The sequence below is a fragment of the Pteronotus mesoamericanus genome, unplaced genomic scaffold, assembly GCF_021234165.1.
Source record: "Pteronotus mesoamericanus isolate MK-2021 breed Mesoamerican mustached bat unplaced genomic scaffold, CSHL_Meso_final scaffold_165, whole genome shotgun sequence".
Classification (NCBI taxonomy): domain Eukaryota; kingdom Metazoa; phylum Chordata; class Mammalia; order Chiroptera; family Mormoopidae; genus Pteronotus; species Pteronotus mesoamericanus.
Window position 1 is genome coordinate 2,767,638 of NW_026555307.1, and position 15,764 is coordinate 2,783,401.

General features: G+C 42.4%; 1 protein-coding gene across 3 annotated transcripts in view; it reads left to right on the plus strand.

Moving 5' to 3' along the window:
- Window positions 1–15,764, plus strand: part of BANP (BTG3 associated nuclear protein) — a 117,960-nt gene that overhangs the window by 82,797 nt on the left and 19,399 nt on the right. For all 3 annotated transcript variants that reach the window (XM_054588941.1, XM_054588943.1, XM_054588942.1), the window contains one exon: window positions 2,150–2,188. In XM_054588941.1, coding sequence (XP_054444916.1) covers window positions 2,150–2,188 — 39 coding nt within the window. The remainder of the gene's footprint in view (window positions 1–2,149; window positions 2,189–15,764) is intronic.

Below are 15,764 nucleotides of genomic sequence, written 5' to 3' on the forward strand. Positions count from 1 at the left end.
CTCTGAGCCCCTGAGGGAGGACCTTGTCTTTCTAGCCTTCCTGTGCAGGACATGGGTGGTTGGTGGCCGCCTGTTATGGGGACACTGTTGGCCGTTTCCTACAGCACTGGACAGCATCAGCAGACTCAGTGCTCTTGCCTTACTGTGACTTTGTCCCATGGCTGCCGAGTGGTGCTCGCGTGCTCTGCTGACTGTGGTATGGAATGGCGTGGCCTTCACAATGTGGGCCAGGAGCTGAAGAACATACTTGTTTCTAGCCCATGAAAATAGTACCAGCTGTGTACCTGACCTACTCTGTGGTGTGTTGTTACGCGGTGTCAGGTTTCCTCACACACCAACTGTGAAAGCAGGTATGGAACCAGCAGCGACTATGGAAGTCCGGACTTGTCGAAGAGCCTTTCAGGAGAATCTCTTAAGGAAAATGTTTGACTAGTTTCAGAGCTGCTTTGTGGACATTTCTCTGTATTCTAGTAGCAACCTAGGCGGCTTTCCTGAAGTAGGTGTAACATTAGAGCCCTTTGGGCTCTTCAGTTCCTAGAACCTAGGGAGCTGAGGTGGATGTGGCAGTAGTTTGCTTACTGAATCATGTATGAGTCACTTGCCAAGCTCCCATTCTGTGCAGGTTGTTGCTGTGCTAGCCGTGGCTGCTGTGTGCAAATGTGAGTGAGAGGCTCCCAGCAGTGTAGGGAGAGGATTGTGCTGGGAGGGCAGGTCTAGAGAAGAGGAGACTTGTGGGAGAGCGGCTCTGGGATGTTTTATAAGGGACGTTTTTTTCATTGGGACTCTGAACGTTGGTCAGTAAACTCAGCATGCAAAGGGAAGATAGGAGCAGAGGGGAAAATGGGGATACCTGGCTGAGTGAATTCCTATGAGAGGAACAGTAAATACCTGGTGAAAGGAGGGGATTGATTCATTCACAGGAATAATTAGTAGTATACTAATCAGCATATGGCCAAACAAGTGAGTGGGAGAAAGCACACTGGTGTGGCTGAAGCACTGGGCAGGGGAAGGAGAGCAGCAGACAGTGATTGAATTTGGAGGTGGTCCTCAAGGCCAGACTGTCAAAGTTAAGGAGCTGGAGGTGATGGGAGAGAATCTTTTAGCTCATCCTAAGGTGGGTTGTATGGGAAGTGAGCAGAGTGGTGCAGGAAACCCGCAGACTTAAGTGGGGTGTTCCATTGAGGATCAGGAAGTCTTCATTTTTAAAGGCACAGACAAGTGGGGGCCACATGAACAGTTTAAAGGTGTCACCCTAGAAGGCACGTACCCTCAACCAGAATGCTTAATTTGCTGTAGCCATTTCAAAAGAAGGAAACGGGATGTAATAGTAACAGGAAATAATCAACGTACGTTTGTTTCTATATTGTTTTTGCAAAAAAAACCATTACACTATTTCTTGAATTTCAATTTTTAAAATCAATTTTGCTCCCTTTTTTCATTTTTCATAACTGAACCCCTCTTGTCTAAATAATCCCATATTTTTTGTTTCCATTAGGAATTGAATGCAATGAATTAGAAGAAATTGCTGATAGTACTAATGATTATTTTGTAATGTTATAGTATGTAATTGTCATCACAATAAAGTCTGACCTTATTCATTTAAAAATTAAGTAATTATTTTGTCAAAATGAGGGTGTCTGTAGAGACATTTAGCAGAGCCTACCAAGCTTAAAACAATTATTATTTTTTTTTAAACAAGTGAAAATGAATTTCTAACTGGTGAGATCCCAGTAGGCCTGTGGTCTGGTTAATTGCATTGTGTCCTGTCAATTTCCTGCTTGTGATTATGCACTATAATTATATAAGGTGTCCCCATGGGTACATAGACCTCTCTCCACCACTTTTGATTCTTAAGAGTCTAAAATGATCTCAGAAAATTAGGGAAAAAATTACATTTGCATTTGTGGTCAATTTTTGTTGTTGATTGTTTTGTTTTTTTGAATTTGTTTTTGTAAGAAAAACTAGCAACCTGTAAACTCAGCTTAAATATTTTGTTTCAGGTTTCTATTGCTGCAAGGGCTGAGTTTTGCAGAATTGGTGTTAATGGTTTTGTGGATTATTCACAAATAGCATGGGGAAGTTCCTGCCGTTCTCTACATCGTGAAGTCATTTTTGTCCTTTATCTCTCTTTTTTTCATCCATTTTGCAGGGCAATCTACAGATACACCACGTGGGACAGGATGGGCAGGTAAGTGCTCACCTGCCTTTACTTCATGCTTGCTTGTTTGCTTGCTGTGGTAGATAACCAGACGTTGCATTGCCCCAGGGAGTGAGCGGGGAGCAGGGAGCCAGAGGGTGGCACTGCACTAGGCCCAGGGAAATAATGTTACTCCTGGTGGCTAAGGAGGTCCTGAAGGATGTGGACCGTGGACTGCAGGATGCTGGGCTAAACCTGCTTCTTTGTGGGGTTTCAGGCAACTCTTTGTCTTACAGATGAAATCTCCCATGACTGTTTATCACTGTTTCCTATGAATTGACATGAACATTGTTGATGACAGTGTTTCTACAGTAACTATATGTAAGAACAAGGGAGGTTTGTTCATGGATATTGTTGTCACACTCCAATTACTGTCTTTTTTCTAATCTTGGACAAAAAGTGACTGAGAGTCATTGAATACACTTGATAGGAATTGTCTTTACAAAGTGCAGAGTGATTTGCTTACTAAAGATGCAGTGAAATTGCTGGTGAATTCGAGGATTAACATTTTCATATCCTTTTGAAGAGTTTCTATTAAAATGATGGTTGTAACCTCTGAATAATTATGAAAATGAGTCTGGATGATATTCCTTTTTTATAAAACATGAACCATAAACACAGAGCTCATTTACTGTCAAGATAATACTTGTTATTCTCAAAACCAAGTGCACATTCCCCTTTGAAACACCCATGTTCCATTGTCATGGACAAGGCCTTGATATGTGCCATGAACAGGTCATGGAGAACATGCAACCTTGGACTAGGAAGTGAAAGGATAGTTCTACCCCTTGGATTTTCTCTTGAACCCTCAGAGTGCCTTGGGAGAATTGCAACAGACCTTAACATATTTGTTTAAATTGGAGTTTCTTAGTTCGAAAGTTTCTTTTTACGCATACACATGAGGTTTTAATCAGTGTCCTGAAGCATTATTAATACATAAATATAACTGTTGTGGAAAAGAGCCAAAAAGCCAAAGAAATGCAAAATTAAAAAAAAACAAAACACAGTTGTTTCTCTGCACTGTCTTGGTGATGAAGTTGCTGGCCAGGCCCAGTAGAATTCAGTTCTCAGCATTTTTGATTTGATGTTTCTCTTGGTCTGGAGAGGATGGGTCACTATCAGTAGTTTATCTCTTTGTTTTTCGACAATTTAGGGGTTTGTATTCATTCTGGGAGTGAAATTTGATTCTAATTAAAATGTTGCTGAACTTTAATTGAGAAAAAAACAAGTCTGTTCCCTTTGATTTTCCCACTGTTTCTGTCTCTATTCGTGGCCAAATTTCCACTAGGGATTTTGAAGTAAAATCAGATTTTTATATTATGTTACTATTGTGTCGCTGTGTTTAATCAGGCAACTCCATTCCAAATTAAGTCTTGAAAGCAGAGAACCCAGCTTTTGTGGACAGGTATAGCAGGCACGTGAGCTCTGTCCACAGTTGTCAACTCAGGAAGGACTCCTGGAGTTTATATCAGAAGAGCCACCTTCTGAAACTTCCCCAAACAAGAGTGTTCTCCCATTCTGTACACTTATCAAGTGCTGCTACCTCACCTAAGTTCACGTTCATGCTTCATTGGCCTATTCACATGAGCAGTATTGATTTACTGCTGATTTATGTCTGTTCAAGCACATCTTCCCCCAAGTTCCCACTAACTCTTTCTCTTAGCAACCTCCCTTCAAAATAAACAACTACCTCACTGATCACTTTTTTTTTTTATTGTTATTCTATTACAGTTGTCCCAGTTTTTCCCCCTTGGCACTCCTCCGCCCAGCCCACCCCCTACTCCTACAGTTAATCCCCACGCTATTATCAATGTCCATGGGTCATTCACGTGCTCTTTGTCTAGTCCCTTCCCCTTCTTTCCACCGTTATCCCCCCCCCCTCTGGCCACTGTCAGTCTGTTCCATGTTTCCATGTCTCTGTTTCTATTTTGCCCGTTAGTTTATTCTGTTCATTAGATTCCTCTTATAAGCGAGATCATGTGGTATTTGTCTTTCACTGCCTGGCTTATTTCATTTAGCATAATACTCTCCAGTTCCATCCATGCTGTCGCAAAGGGTTCTTTCTTTCTGCTGAGTAGTATTCCATTGTGCAAGTGTACCACAGGTTTTCTTTTTTTATCCACTCATCTACTGATGGGCACTTAGGCTGTTCCTAGCACTTAGCTATTGTAAATAGCTCTGCTATGAACATAGGGGTGTATAAGTTCTTTTGAATTGGTGTTTTGGGATTCTTAGGGTATGTTCCCAGCAGTGGAATCACTGGGTCAAAAGGCAGGTCCACTTTTAATTTTTTGAGGAAACACCATACTCTTTTCCACAGGGGCTGCAGCACTCTGCATTCCCACCAACAGCGCACGAGGGTTCCCTTTTCTCTACATCTTCGCCAGCAATTGTTTGTTGATTTATTAATGATAGCCTTTCTGATAGGTGTGAGGTGATGTGTGACTGTGGTTTAATCTGCATCTCTCTGGTAGCTAATGATATTGAGCATCTTTTCATACGTCTATGGGCTATTTGTTGTCCTTAGAGAAGTGTCTATTCAGGTCCTTAGTCCATTTTTTAATTGGATTGTTTGTCTTCCTGGTGTTGAGTCATATGAGTTCTTTTATGTATTTTGGAGATTAAGCCCTTGTCCAGTGTATCATGGGCAAATATTCTTGCATACTGTCAGTTCACTTTTCATTTTGATGATGGTTTCTTTAGCTGCGCAGAAGCTTTTTAATTTGATGTAGTCCCATTCCCCCCTGCCCCGCTCCCCTTTATTTCCCTTTCCCTGGGAGATAGATTAGCAGAAATATTGCTATGTGGGATATCTGAAATTTTGCTTCCTCTGTTTTCCACTAGGATTTTTATAGTATCACAACTTATATTTTAGTCTTTTATCCATTTTGGCTTTATTCTGGCATATGGCGTAAGCGGGTGGTCTAGTTTTGTTTTTTTTGCATGTATCAGTCCAGTTTTCCCATCACCACTTATTTATTTATTTTTTAAGATTTTATTCATTTTCAGAGAGAGAGGAAAGGAGGGAGAAAAAGAGGGAGAGAAACATCAGTGTGTGAGAGAAACATGAATCAGTTGCCTCTCACACCCCTAACTCTGGGGTCCTGGCCCGCAACCCAGGCATGTGCTTTGACAGGGAATCAAACCAGTAACCTTTCAGTTCACAGGCTGGTGCTCAATCCTCTGAGTCACATCAGCCAGGGCAAACACCACGTATTGAAGAGGCTATTTTTACTCCATTGTATGCTTGTGCCTCCTTTGTCAAATATTAATTGACCATAGAGGCATGGGTTTATTTCTAGGTTCTCTATTCTGTTCCACTGACCTATGTGTCTGCTCTTATGCCAGTACCAGGCTGTTTTGATTACAGTGGCCTTGTAGTTTAGCTTGATATCAGATATTGTGATCCATCCTATTTTGTTCTTCTTTTCAAGATGGCTAAGGCTATTTGGGGTCCTTTTTGGTTCTCTGTAAATTTTTAGAGTATTTCTTCTAGATCAGTGAAATATACCCTTGGTACTTTCATAGAGATTGTGTTGAATCTATAGATTGCTTTTGGTGGTATGGACATTTTAATGATATTAATTCTTCAGATTTGTGAACAGGGTATATGCGTCCATTTATTTGTATCTTTCTCAATTCTTTCTTCAGTGTTGTGTAGTTTTCTGTGTATAGGTGTTTTACTTCCTTGGTTAAATTAATTCCTAGGTACTTTATTTTTCTTGTTGCTATAGTAAATGGGATTTTTCCCCAAGTTTCTTTTTCTGATAGTTCGTTGTTAGTATATGAAAATGCCATCAATTTCTGAAGACTGACCTGTATCCTGCTACTTTGTCAAATTCACTTACTAGGTCGAGTAGTTTTTTGGTGGAACTGATCACTTTCTGTGTCACATAAATAATAATTTAATTACTCATCTGAATTTTTTTGCCTGTAAAATCTCATGCTACCTTCCCACTTCCACCTGATTCTCATTGTTGGTCACGTTTGTGGGACCTCCAGTTAAAGACAGAACTTAAGTAAAGGTAGGCCTGACGCTGATGGTGACCAGAGGAATTTTGGAACCCAACACCTTTTTCTTTTCTGAAGGAAACTGTATTTCCTGATTTAAACAAACAGTACTTGTTCATAAGAAGCTGCCTTTTTCTCTTAAACATCTGTTTAGCTAATCCTTTCTTGTTTTCCATTTGTGAAAGTGGGTTTTTGTTATTTTATCATCTGTCTAGTTCTTGTTCCTGTTAAGTTATCTTGCTCAAAACAGCTTTGTTTTCTGAATTGACCAAGTACTTGTGAAACAGAATGATGTTTTTCAAGATACAGAACACCCCACTCAACTCGATGTCACTGATAGGGCTGAGTAAGACATGTAGCAGTGCTGGAGGCAGGAGCACCTGTCTTCCCATCTCTCACACTCTCCCACCTCCCCCACCTCAGTCTCTGCCTCTCTGTCTCTTCCCTTTCCCTTCCTCTTCTTCGCCCTGCCCCCACTCCACCTCTCTCTCATGCCCATAAGAGGATAGGACCTGGGGATCTAGGGCTTTTTCCTCTTCAGCCAGACTTGTCTTAGAATCTTCCCTCCCACAAAGCTCCAGGCAGCTACTCCCCAGTTCCCAGGCCTGGTGTAAGTGTTGGTGTTTGATTTATTGAAGACTGATAACACCAGGCTCACTCCAGTTTTATGGGGCAAAAGATGTTGAATAGCTACCTCGAATCTGGGGAACAGAAAATCCTCCTCCTGCACTATAGACTCGCACAAAGAAATTTATGTAATATTGGTGTAATTTAAAAATTATGTGAAATTTACATAATAGACACAAAAGTACATGTCTTTTTGAGTTGATGAATCCATTGACTATCTCATCAGTTTCGTGTTAAATTCTTACTCAGTATGTGTAATGTAAGCACTATTTAAGGCTGACTAAGCAGCAACACGCAAAATCCTTACAGAGCAATTAAACCTCACTTGGGCTGATGCCCAAGGATCCTTACTTCCTGATGGCCGGGGACTGTCGAGCTCCTTCCCCCTTCTGTCCCTGTGATAGGATGATGTTTATCACAGGTGTTCTCACTACTGCTAAGATGTGTGTCGCTGGTCTTGCTTGTGTTGGCTGAGTGTTTTCTAAGTCAGTGCAGAGCTTCTGTGAAAGCACTTCTCCCTTGGTTACCTGGCAGGAGATAGGAAGGAACTCTGTGCTGTGCTCATCACTGCTGCTGCTGCTGCTGGTGGGATTTGTAAGGTCAAGCCCTCAGAGAACTTTATTTCCAGGAGAGAAATCTGATGACTTTATGTTGTGTTGAGTTCCTTATACTGTTTACATGATCTGGTAACGTGGTTCTGACACTGGACCAACCTTTCTGAGTCATATATTTTATTCAAATTAAATATGAAGAGATCCTAGTCCCATCCCATGTAGGGGTGTGGTACCAGTCAGGTCCACTATGAGTCCAATAAAAGCATGTGAGTACCTGGCACTTACAGACATGGGGGCTTGGGGCAGCTGTATCTAGTGCTTCCCAGTCTTGGGAAGGATCTGGAAAGATGACAAACTTGCAGACCCGTGGAGCACTGGAAGTTTAGTTGGAAGCCACATTTCAAGGGATGGCTGCAGCTGTGAGCAGGTTCAAGGCAGTACCAGGCCCTGTGTGTTCAGTTGTTTCCTGTGCTCTTCCCTCCATTTTTGGCCATGCACATTCATTCTCCTGTACTGGTTGCTCCTCATCCTTCATCTAATCTGCTGTTTTGGGGGAGGCCAGATGGCCAAATTTATTAAGGTTGAAATTAAGATGCTGTCACTAATTCTGGTCATGGGTTCTGGACAAGGGCACCTCCTTGGAGAAAAGATGCATGGGCCTGAGGCTGGTCCTTCAGCTATTCATGTGCATTTGTGGCTTTGTTCCAGATGGTTCTTTTTGAAAGTCACATTATTAAACAAAACTGTGCTGATTTCTCCTGTCCCCAGTCTGACCATAGGTACTATTGGAGTGTAGGTGACTTTTTATACTACTACATGCTACTGTCTCCTTTCTTACTGAGTATTTTTAAATTAATCATTTACTATGTGACTTTACGTCATCCCGCAGAGAAGGTTAGGGAGAGAAGGAGCCCTGTCCTGGAAGGTCAGTTGCAGCTGCTCTGTGCTGGGAGTTCCTATTGGGAGCAGCCCTGACTTCGAGCCAGCTTCTGCCAGAAACAGGCCCTTGTCCGCGGGGCCCTACAGCCATGTTGGACCTAATGCCCTGGAATCTCCCACTTATTCTCTGTCAGAGGAAGGTAGGGTTGTAGGGCTCCCCCTACCCTTGGTCAGCTCTGTGATGCAAAGCACTCAAACTAGGGGTGAGGGATGAGAGATGAAGCACCCATGCAGGGCCTTCCCCTGCTGGCCATGTCTGTGTTCTCCCACGGTGCTATGACCTGACACCCTTGTTTTGGCCTCAGAGGAGGCTCAGCTTTGGGATGGGATATTGTTTGAAAGAGAGCCAAGTGGGTGGGGGAGTCGTGACTGGGGTCCAAGTCTCGCCTGAGTGCTGCCACTCCATCACTGCGTTGTACTGGGGTAGAGGCTTCACTTCTCCCTGCTTGGGTTTCCTCGACACTGAAATGGGACCTGCTTCAGGAAGGTGTGCCTTCACCAAGAGCAGAAGGCTGACCAGTCTCAGCCTGGCACCTGGTTGGAACCTAATAGACGCTCATCGTCCACAAAGGCACCTCTCTGGGACAGTGGGTGCATCTGTCCAAACCCTCAGAAACTGACTGTGCAGACTGGGCGTGAGAGGGATGAATAGGTTCTGAAGAAAGAAGTTTTTACTTCATACATTTAGAAAAGTAAGATCTGTTCTGTTCTTGAGTGCTGTCGCTGAACTTGACCCTTTGAAATTCTAGATGAAGTGTCTGGCAGAGAACATTTCTTGAGAGAGAAAGAGAGGGAGAGAGGGAGAGAGAGGGAGGGAGTGTTTAGAGACATTTTTTAAGAAAACTATATACTTAAAGCATTAATTAGGAAATGTTCCATTTCTTGTTAAAATTATGGCCATGAATGAACCTTTCAAAGAAGGCAGATCATCTGAACCTCATTACTGTGAAGCAATTTGGATTAAAACTTAGCTTTTTTTAAATGAATTAAAATTATTTGTTAGAGAAATGCCAAACATAATATAAACATGTTTTAGTAATCTTAGGGAATGGTTAACAAGTGGAATCTTGGATAGTGGGAGGCATTATGTTTGTGTTATTGAAAATCCCAGAGTATGGTTCACAATGCTGCCAAGGTTTGGGCCTGACTGGCGTTCACTGCCCAGGGTGCTGGGGCGGAAAAAGGCTGCGGATGCTTGTTCTGATTCCTCGGAGAAAGCTGCCAGTCAGTCACATTTCTCACCGAACTTCCATTAGGTGGAATGAACTTCTTGGTCAAGGCAGCCTTTTCATGTATTTCAGTGGATTTGCTCCTTTCCCTGAACCAGAAAGTCAAGTTTAATCAAACATGAATAGAACAGTCCTCAAAGCATTCACATTACTTGGAAGGTCAAGGCCCAAAATTCAGTTTGGCCTAACTTTGGTGACTGTGTTTTCTTGGCCTTGCTCCTTTGTACATTGAAAATACTTGTAAAATTATGTGGACATTTTAACCGTGGCAAAACATTTTTAGAAAATTTTTAAGTGAATAGAATTTGGCCCAATTTTGAGCATAGATGAAGAATGATGAGGTTAAAAATATATTTTTGGGAGCAACCCTTAAATTCTGATTAACTGTGCCTGTGCTTATGTAACTCATTTTTACAGTTTTTTAACTGAGACTTCTTCAGTCCATAATGTCTAGACATATGTCACACAGCGGTTTCCATTTTGGTGTCCAGGATCTCTTTATCTCCCACGTGGTACCAGCCTGATAGTTCTGCTTCTTGTGACATGGGCCGTTCTTTAGGGGAAAGTAAGGATTTAAGCAAAAAGATGCCAATCTTGAGGAGAGGGGCAACGTTCGCTTTCTGAAGCGAGTGCCTTTCCTGTGAGTAAACGTTTTAGGCGGCAGAGGCCTGTGACGCGGGCGGGCAGTCCTGTGTGCTGCCTGCCCCCGTCGGCACGGAGCGCAGGAGCCCGGGGTGCTTGGTGGACATAGACAATGTTGCTACAAAGTTGAACCCTTCCTGGGAAAATAAAGAGGATCTCTGGAACCCCTTTGAACTTTCAAGATTTGGATTTGAGCCTCAAAAGTGGGGCCTGCCACCCACACACCCCACAGGGTACAGCAGATCAGCGCTCAGACCTGACGTCCAGCGCTCCTTCACTCACTAGGTGAATTTAGGAAGGTGCTTTGTTGGCTCAGTGGTGCTCTCATACCCTGCAGTTTGCCAGAAGAGCTTTTTCGTGGGCGAAGGGGAAATAGGCACCATTCCCCTCAGAGAAAAGGAGGGGAGGATGCGCAGAGCCTGGGGTTGCTCACAGTCACACTCTGTCCTCATCCCGCCTCACCTGTGGGACATGTAAAGCAACCTCTGTATTGTGAAGCCTGTGCATTGTGGGGTCTGGTAAAATAAACCATAGTGCATAACTCTGCCCTGTGAGCCCTTGTCAGAGCCGAGAGATGAACACCCATGGGTGTCAATCAGTTTGGCCCTAGGCAGGCACCCTCACTCTTCAGATCCCTGCTGTTCCGGAGCACTGGACGGCATGGCTTCAGTGCGTGGGGGCTTTCTACGCTGGTGTTCTGAATGGGAACAATGAGAGGGCACTCCAGCCCATCCCAAACTCCCACCCTCTCCCTGGATATCACTAGAACACTCAAAACTGTTACATCCACATAGCATTTCTGTTTAATTCAAAGCCTTTAAAGCATCAATGCTCTGATTTTGTAGTACTTCAGGAACTTGCTGCTCTGGTGTGTTTTGTGTATTTTGCAGTAATACACTAGAATGTTGGGTGTGAACATGCTTTCTATGTGCATGGCTAGGACTCTGTAATGTAATTAAATACTTTCTAAGATATTATCTAAATTTGACCCAATTAACAGTGTCCCCTGGTGCAGGCAGAAGGAAACCGTGGTCTTAGAGGGCTGGCCTGTAGGAAGATGAGAGGAAGCTGATGGGTAATACTTATAAACCATGAGAACAAAGACAGTGGGGCAAGCTCAGATGTAGTTAATCATAGAACACGCCAGCCTCTCAGAAATCACATGCAACACGAACAGTTGACTGCGAGCTTGTTTTAAGTCTTTCAGTTTAAATGGTGAATTTTGGGTAAAAAAATTCCATGGTTCTTATAGGGAATATTCGGATACTCAGTTTAGATAGCAAGAGGCACATACATGCCTTGGTTTTGATTAATGTCATGTGATTGAACACTTGGCCAAGTCAAAGTAATTTTACAGAAGTATCTAATCAGTTGGAGAAACAGCTAAACAATCTGGTTCAGTTTAGAAGATTACATTGCAGTTATAGAATTAAACATGGAAATAGAGAGATTAGGCAGAGAGATTAATTTGAGTAGTGGAGGAAAAAAGTGGCCCCCCAAAAGGGATGTTTATTCTGAAAATGTTTTCAGTGTCCAACTGGCTTCCACAAAACAAATCACAATATGAAAGTATAAGGTATTAAAGATGACATCTGTGTGACAGGTGAGGGAGATGGTGGGTTTGAAACTGTGAGGCGTGCCCTGCCCTATGCTCTGCAGGGGGCTTTATGGAGTCACCATAGGACGCAGGCCTGGCTTTGGCACCACAGTGGAAGCGAGAGTGCTCCAAGGTCACATGCTTGGTGACATGAAGCTCCCAGCCACATGACTTCATATCAAAACCAGACATCTCCTGTAACCCATTTAAGTGATCTGAAATAAAAATGCTTTATTTTTTCCCTCTTACTTCTCTAAATATAATTGTTTTCATGGGGGTTTAGATTGCATAAGGCATAGAAAATGTGTTGTTTTAATGAGAGCATCATGTAATACTCCTTAAATTAAGAACATTCTTTAGGGGAGAATGGGCATGTGGGCTTGGTTTCCAGTCCTTTGCCAGCTACATTAACAAGGATGTGAATCCCTCTCTTTGGGGTTAAATTCAGATATTTCAGGCAAGATCAACTGGGATAAGTGCAATTAAACATAGACAGAGCATTTTGCATTTAGTGTATGTACTGCCGTTGTGGCCTCTACTCTTGACAGTTACTTTGAGCATTTGAGTTGCCAGTGAAACCAAGTAAGTGGTTTGTCTCCACTTTGTCATGTAAGTGGGAATGATGTTTGAATAGGAAGTTACTGTGTCCATAAAAATCACAGACATTAATTGGCACTGGCAATGCAGTACACAGGGTTCTAAGTTTTAAATCTGCCTGAATTAGAACCAGTCATGATTCAGTTGTATGAAAGTACAACTAACCAGAAATCCATACATTTATATGAGAGAGAGAGAGAGAGAGAATATGTGTGTGTATTTGTTGTATTTTAAACTATTTGATAAGTTGCAGACACCAAAAACTTTATCATAGAGCATGTAAGCACAAGGACACTTCCCTACACAACCAGTTAATTGTCACTCTCATTTCAGTCACCCCTTGGTGTGTTAACAAACCACCCCCAAACTAAGGGCTGGCAATGAGGACAATTTATTATTTTTCATGACCCAGTGGGTTTATTTGGATCAGCAGGTGGTTTTTCTGCTCCAAGTGGTGTCTCTGGGATCACCTGGGGTCATCCAGAGGGCTCAGCAGGCTGCCCTGTCTGGGGGCTCACTCCCAGGGCTGAAGGGTGCTGGCCTACGGCTGGACTGGCTGCCTGAGTCCCTCCGATCTCCTCTCTGCGGGCTCCCTGTGTGCCCTGGGCCTTCACAATATTATGGCAGGATTCCAAGAGGGGATGTAACGAGCATTTAAGAGTGGAGGCTGTGGGCCCGGCAAGCCTGCATGGTGACTGTGTTTTCCTGGAGTGGCGGTGTGGGACATCTATGCCAGAATCTTGAATTGGGAAGGAGGAGATGTGAGGTTGCCTGCATCTCTTAGCATCCATGCTGTGCCTAACATGGCTTGACCCAGTTCTTTAAGACAGGGCCCATGCCCTGCCCAAATGCACATGAGGACGCAGGAAGCATGGGGTGCGCTGGAGTTTGGTGATGCTAAGGCGAGGCACCTTTGCAGTTGGAGGATGTACATATCTTCACAAGGATATTTATTGGACAAATCCGTGCACAACGCACCCCCCGCCCCCCGAAATGACCTTCCCTGTTCAGTCTGTCAATGCCAGTGTCGTGACCTCAGGCAGATACCAGCCCACCCCTGTGGCATAAAATCCACATCGAGAAAATTTATATGATTGATTAACTGTGTGCTTTGTTAAGGTAGCTTGGCTAATGATAAAATTGGTTACATTTTCATAATTATACATTGTTAACTATTGAATTGTTTTTAATCATTTTTTCATTGTTATTCTATTACAGTTGTCCCAGTTTTCTCCCCCTTTGCCCTCCTCTGCCCATCCCACCCCCCAGCCCTCCACTCCCACAGTCAGTTCCCACATTCTTGTCCACGTCCGTGGGTCATTCTACATGTTTTTATCTACTGGGGTGACATTGTTTAATAAAATTATATAGATTTCAGATGTACAATTCTATAATACATCACCTGTATATTGTATTGTATGTTTACCACCCAAGTAATTATTAAATTGTTATAAGTCTTAAAGTTTTTTTGCTTTTAAAAAAATTAGATTTTTAAAATATAGATTTATATAGTTTCTGAGATTCTTTTGCATTTCGTTCATCTCATTTCTTTGGGGAGTTTAAGAAAACAAAGAAAAGACCTAAACATTTATTCATGTGACTAAGAAATAATGCTCCAAAAACAGTCTGTTAATGGATAATTGGCAGCTGCTGCTGGCTGACCTCAAATTCCTCTTGAAGCACATGTCTGCGGCTCCTGTCTGTTTATTGGCCTCTCCAACACCCAAGGACAGGTACCTGTTCCTGAGAGGATGCATTTACTGTTTTAGTTGGTACTAAGTTGCTAATAAAGATAAAGCACAACCAAGAAGAACAAGTAAGGGGTTCCTTTAGTCTTGATGTAACCATGTGAAGGTTCCCCATCATAAAAAATTACCTTCAGACACTAAACTATGCCTTTCTTCCCAAAACATGACAGGGAGGTAGCCATCCCCCTGCAGTGATTCAGGCATCCCTTTCTGGAGTAGAACACAGGCGTTCTCCTATTTCATCACCTCTGGTAGTAATCTGTAGATGAAATGAGACAAATTTAGGAGCTAGGTGAGTATTAGTCCTCTTCTACACATGAAGACAGCAGACAGTAGCTTTTCCAGGATTATGGAGGGCGGTGAAGTCAGGAGTGGATGCAGAATCCGACTCTCATGACTCCAGAAGCTCTAGACTAGAGCCATTTCTCTAGATCATTATCACTATTGTTATCCATCACCATCACTAGATAACTCATCACTAGGTGAGTTTTTTGATTATCTTGAGCTGTTTTCTCATCTGTCTTCCCTGCTTACTGACTTCTTTACCTCTTTCTGTTGAGACTGAGATGACAGTGTTTCCTTTGCCTAGCTCATAGGAATTTTTGTTGGGAGTAGGTAACTGAAGCTATGAGATGTGCAAGAAAAGTAAGGGAGAAATCCATGGGAGCTGTTTCCTGCCTTGTTACAGGGTGCATTCAGTAGGCACTTAGGTGTGGAGCAGAACCAGGAAGATGTACAGTGTTGTTTCCAGATACAGGCTGCGTGCGTGGTGTGGAATTTGAACCCAGCAGATTGAGATTTAGTATGATTTGAACACTCACCTTATACCAAACTCTGTTACTAGGCAATATTATATCGAAATATTCAAATCTGGGTGAGTTATTTCTCTGTATTTGGGAGATTTCCAGTCACTTAGGAAATCTTGAAAGACTCGAGCTTTAGTCATGCTACTTAGACCATGAATCATGAAATGGTTTAGTTACTGTTTCAGTTAGATATGTATTTTGACACCAATTGTTTTTCTTTTTATAGTTATAGCTAATGTCATCTAAGATGTACATGAAAAGTTTATATATGTCTGTAGGCTAAACAATGTCTGATCACTTGATAATCAGGGAGATTTTGTGTGTGTTCTGGTGAGCCCATCTTTGTAATAATGAATACACCATACACACACACAATAGTATTAAAGTTAAGCAGCACAGTGATAAATCCAGGTTATCTTCATTGTCTGTTTGTGAGATAACTTTACCAATATCCAACTAACAACAGCTTTGGCATTATTTAAACTTTTAAACATCTCTTGACTTCTTTGGCATTTGTGTCCTGCCTTATATTTTGCTTCAAGGTAAATTTCAGTAGCTTTCAGAATTTTTTCCATGAAATGAGGCCTCCTAAATCCAGCTGGGAAAAAGATTTGAAGAAATGAGAAGTAGCCAACATTTTATGTGTAGAACTTTTTTGGAATATATGAAAAACGTGTGTGTTTGTGTAGGATGTGGGTGTGTAGGGCATGTGTGCCGGATGAGCATATGCATGCACATGCATGTAGGGTGCCTTTATCTGTAACAGTGAAATGTTTTGTATTTCCAGGAGGCTTTAGTCCCCTTTTAATGGTTTGTC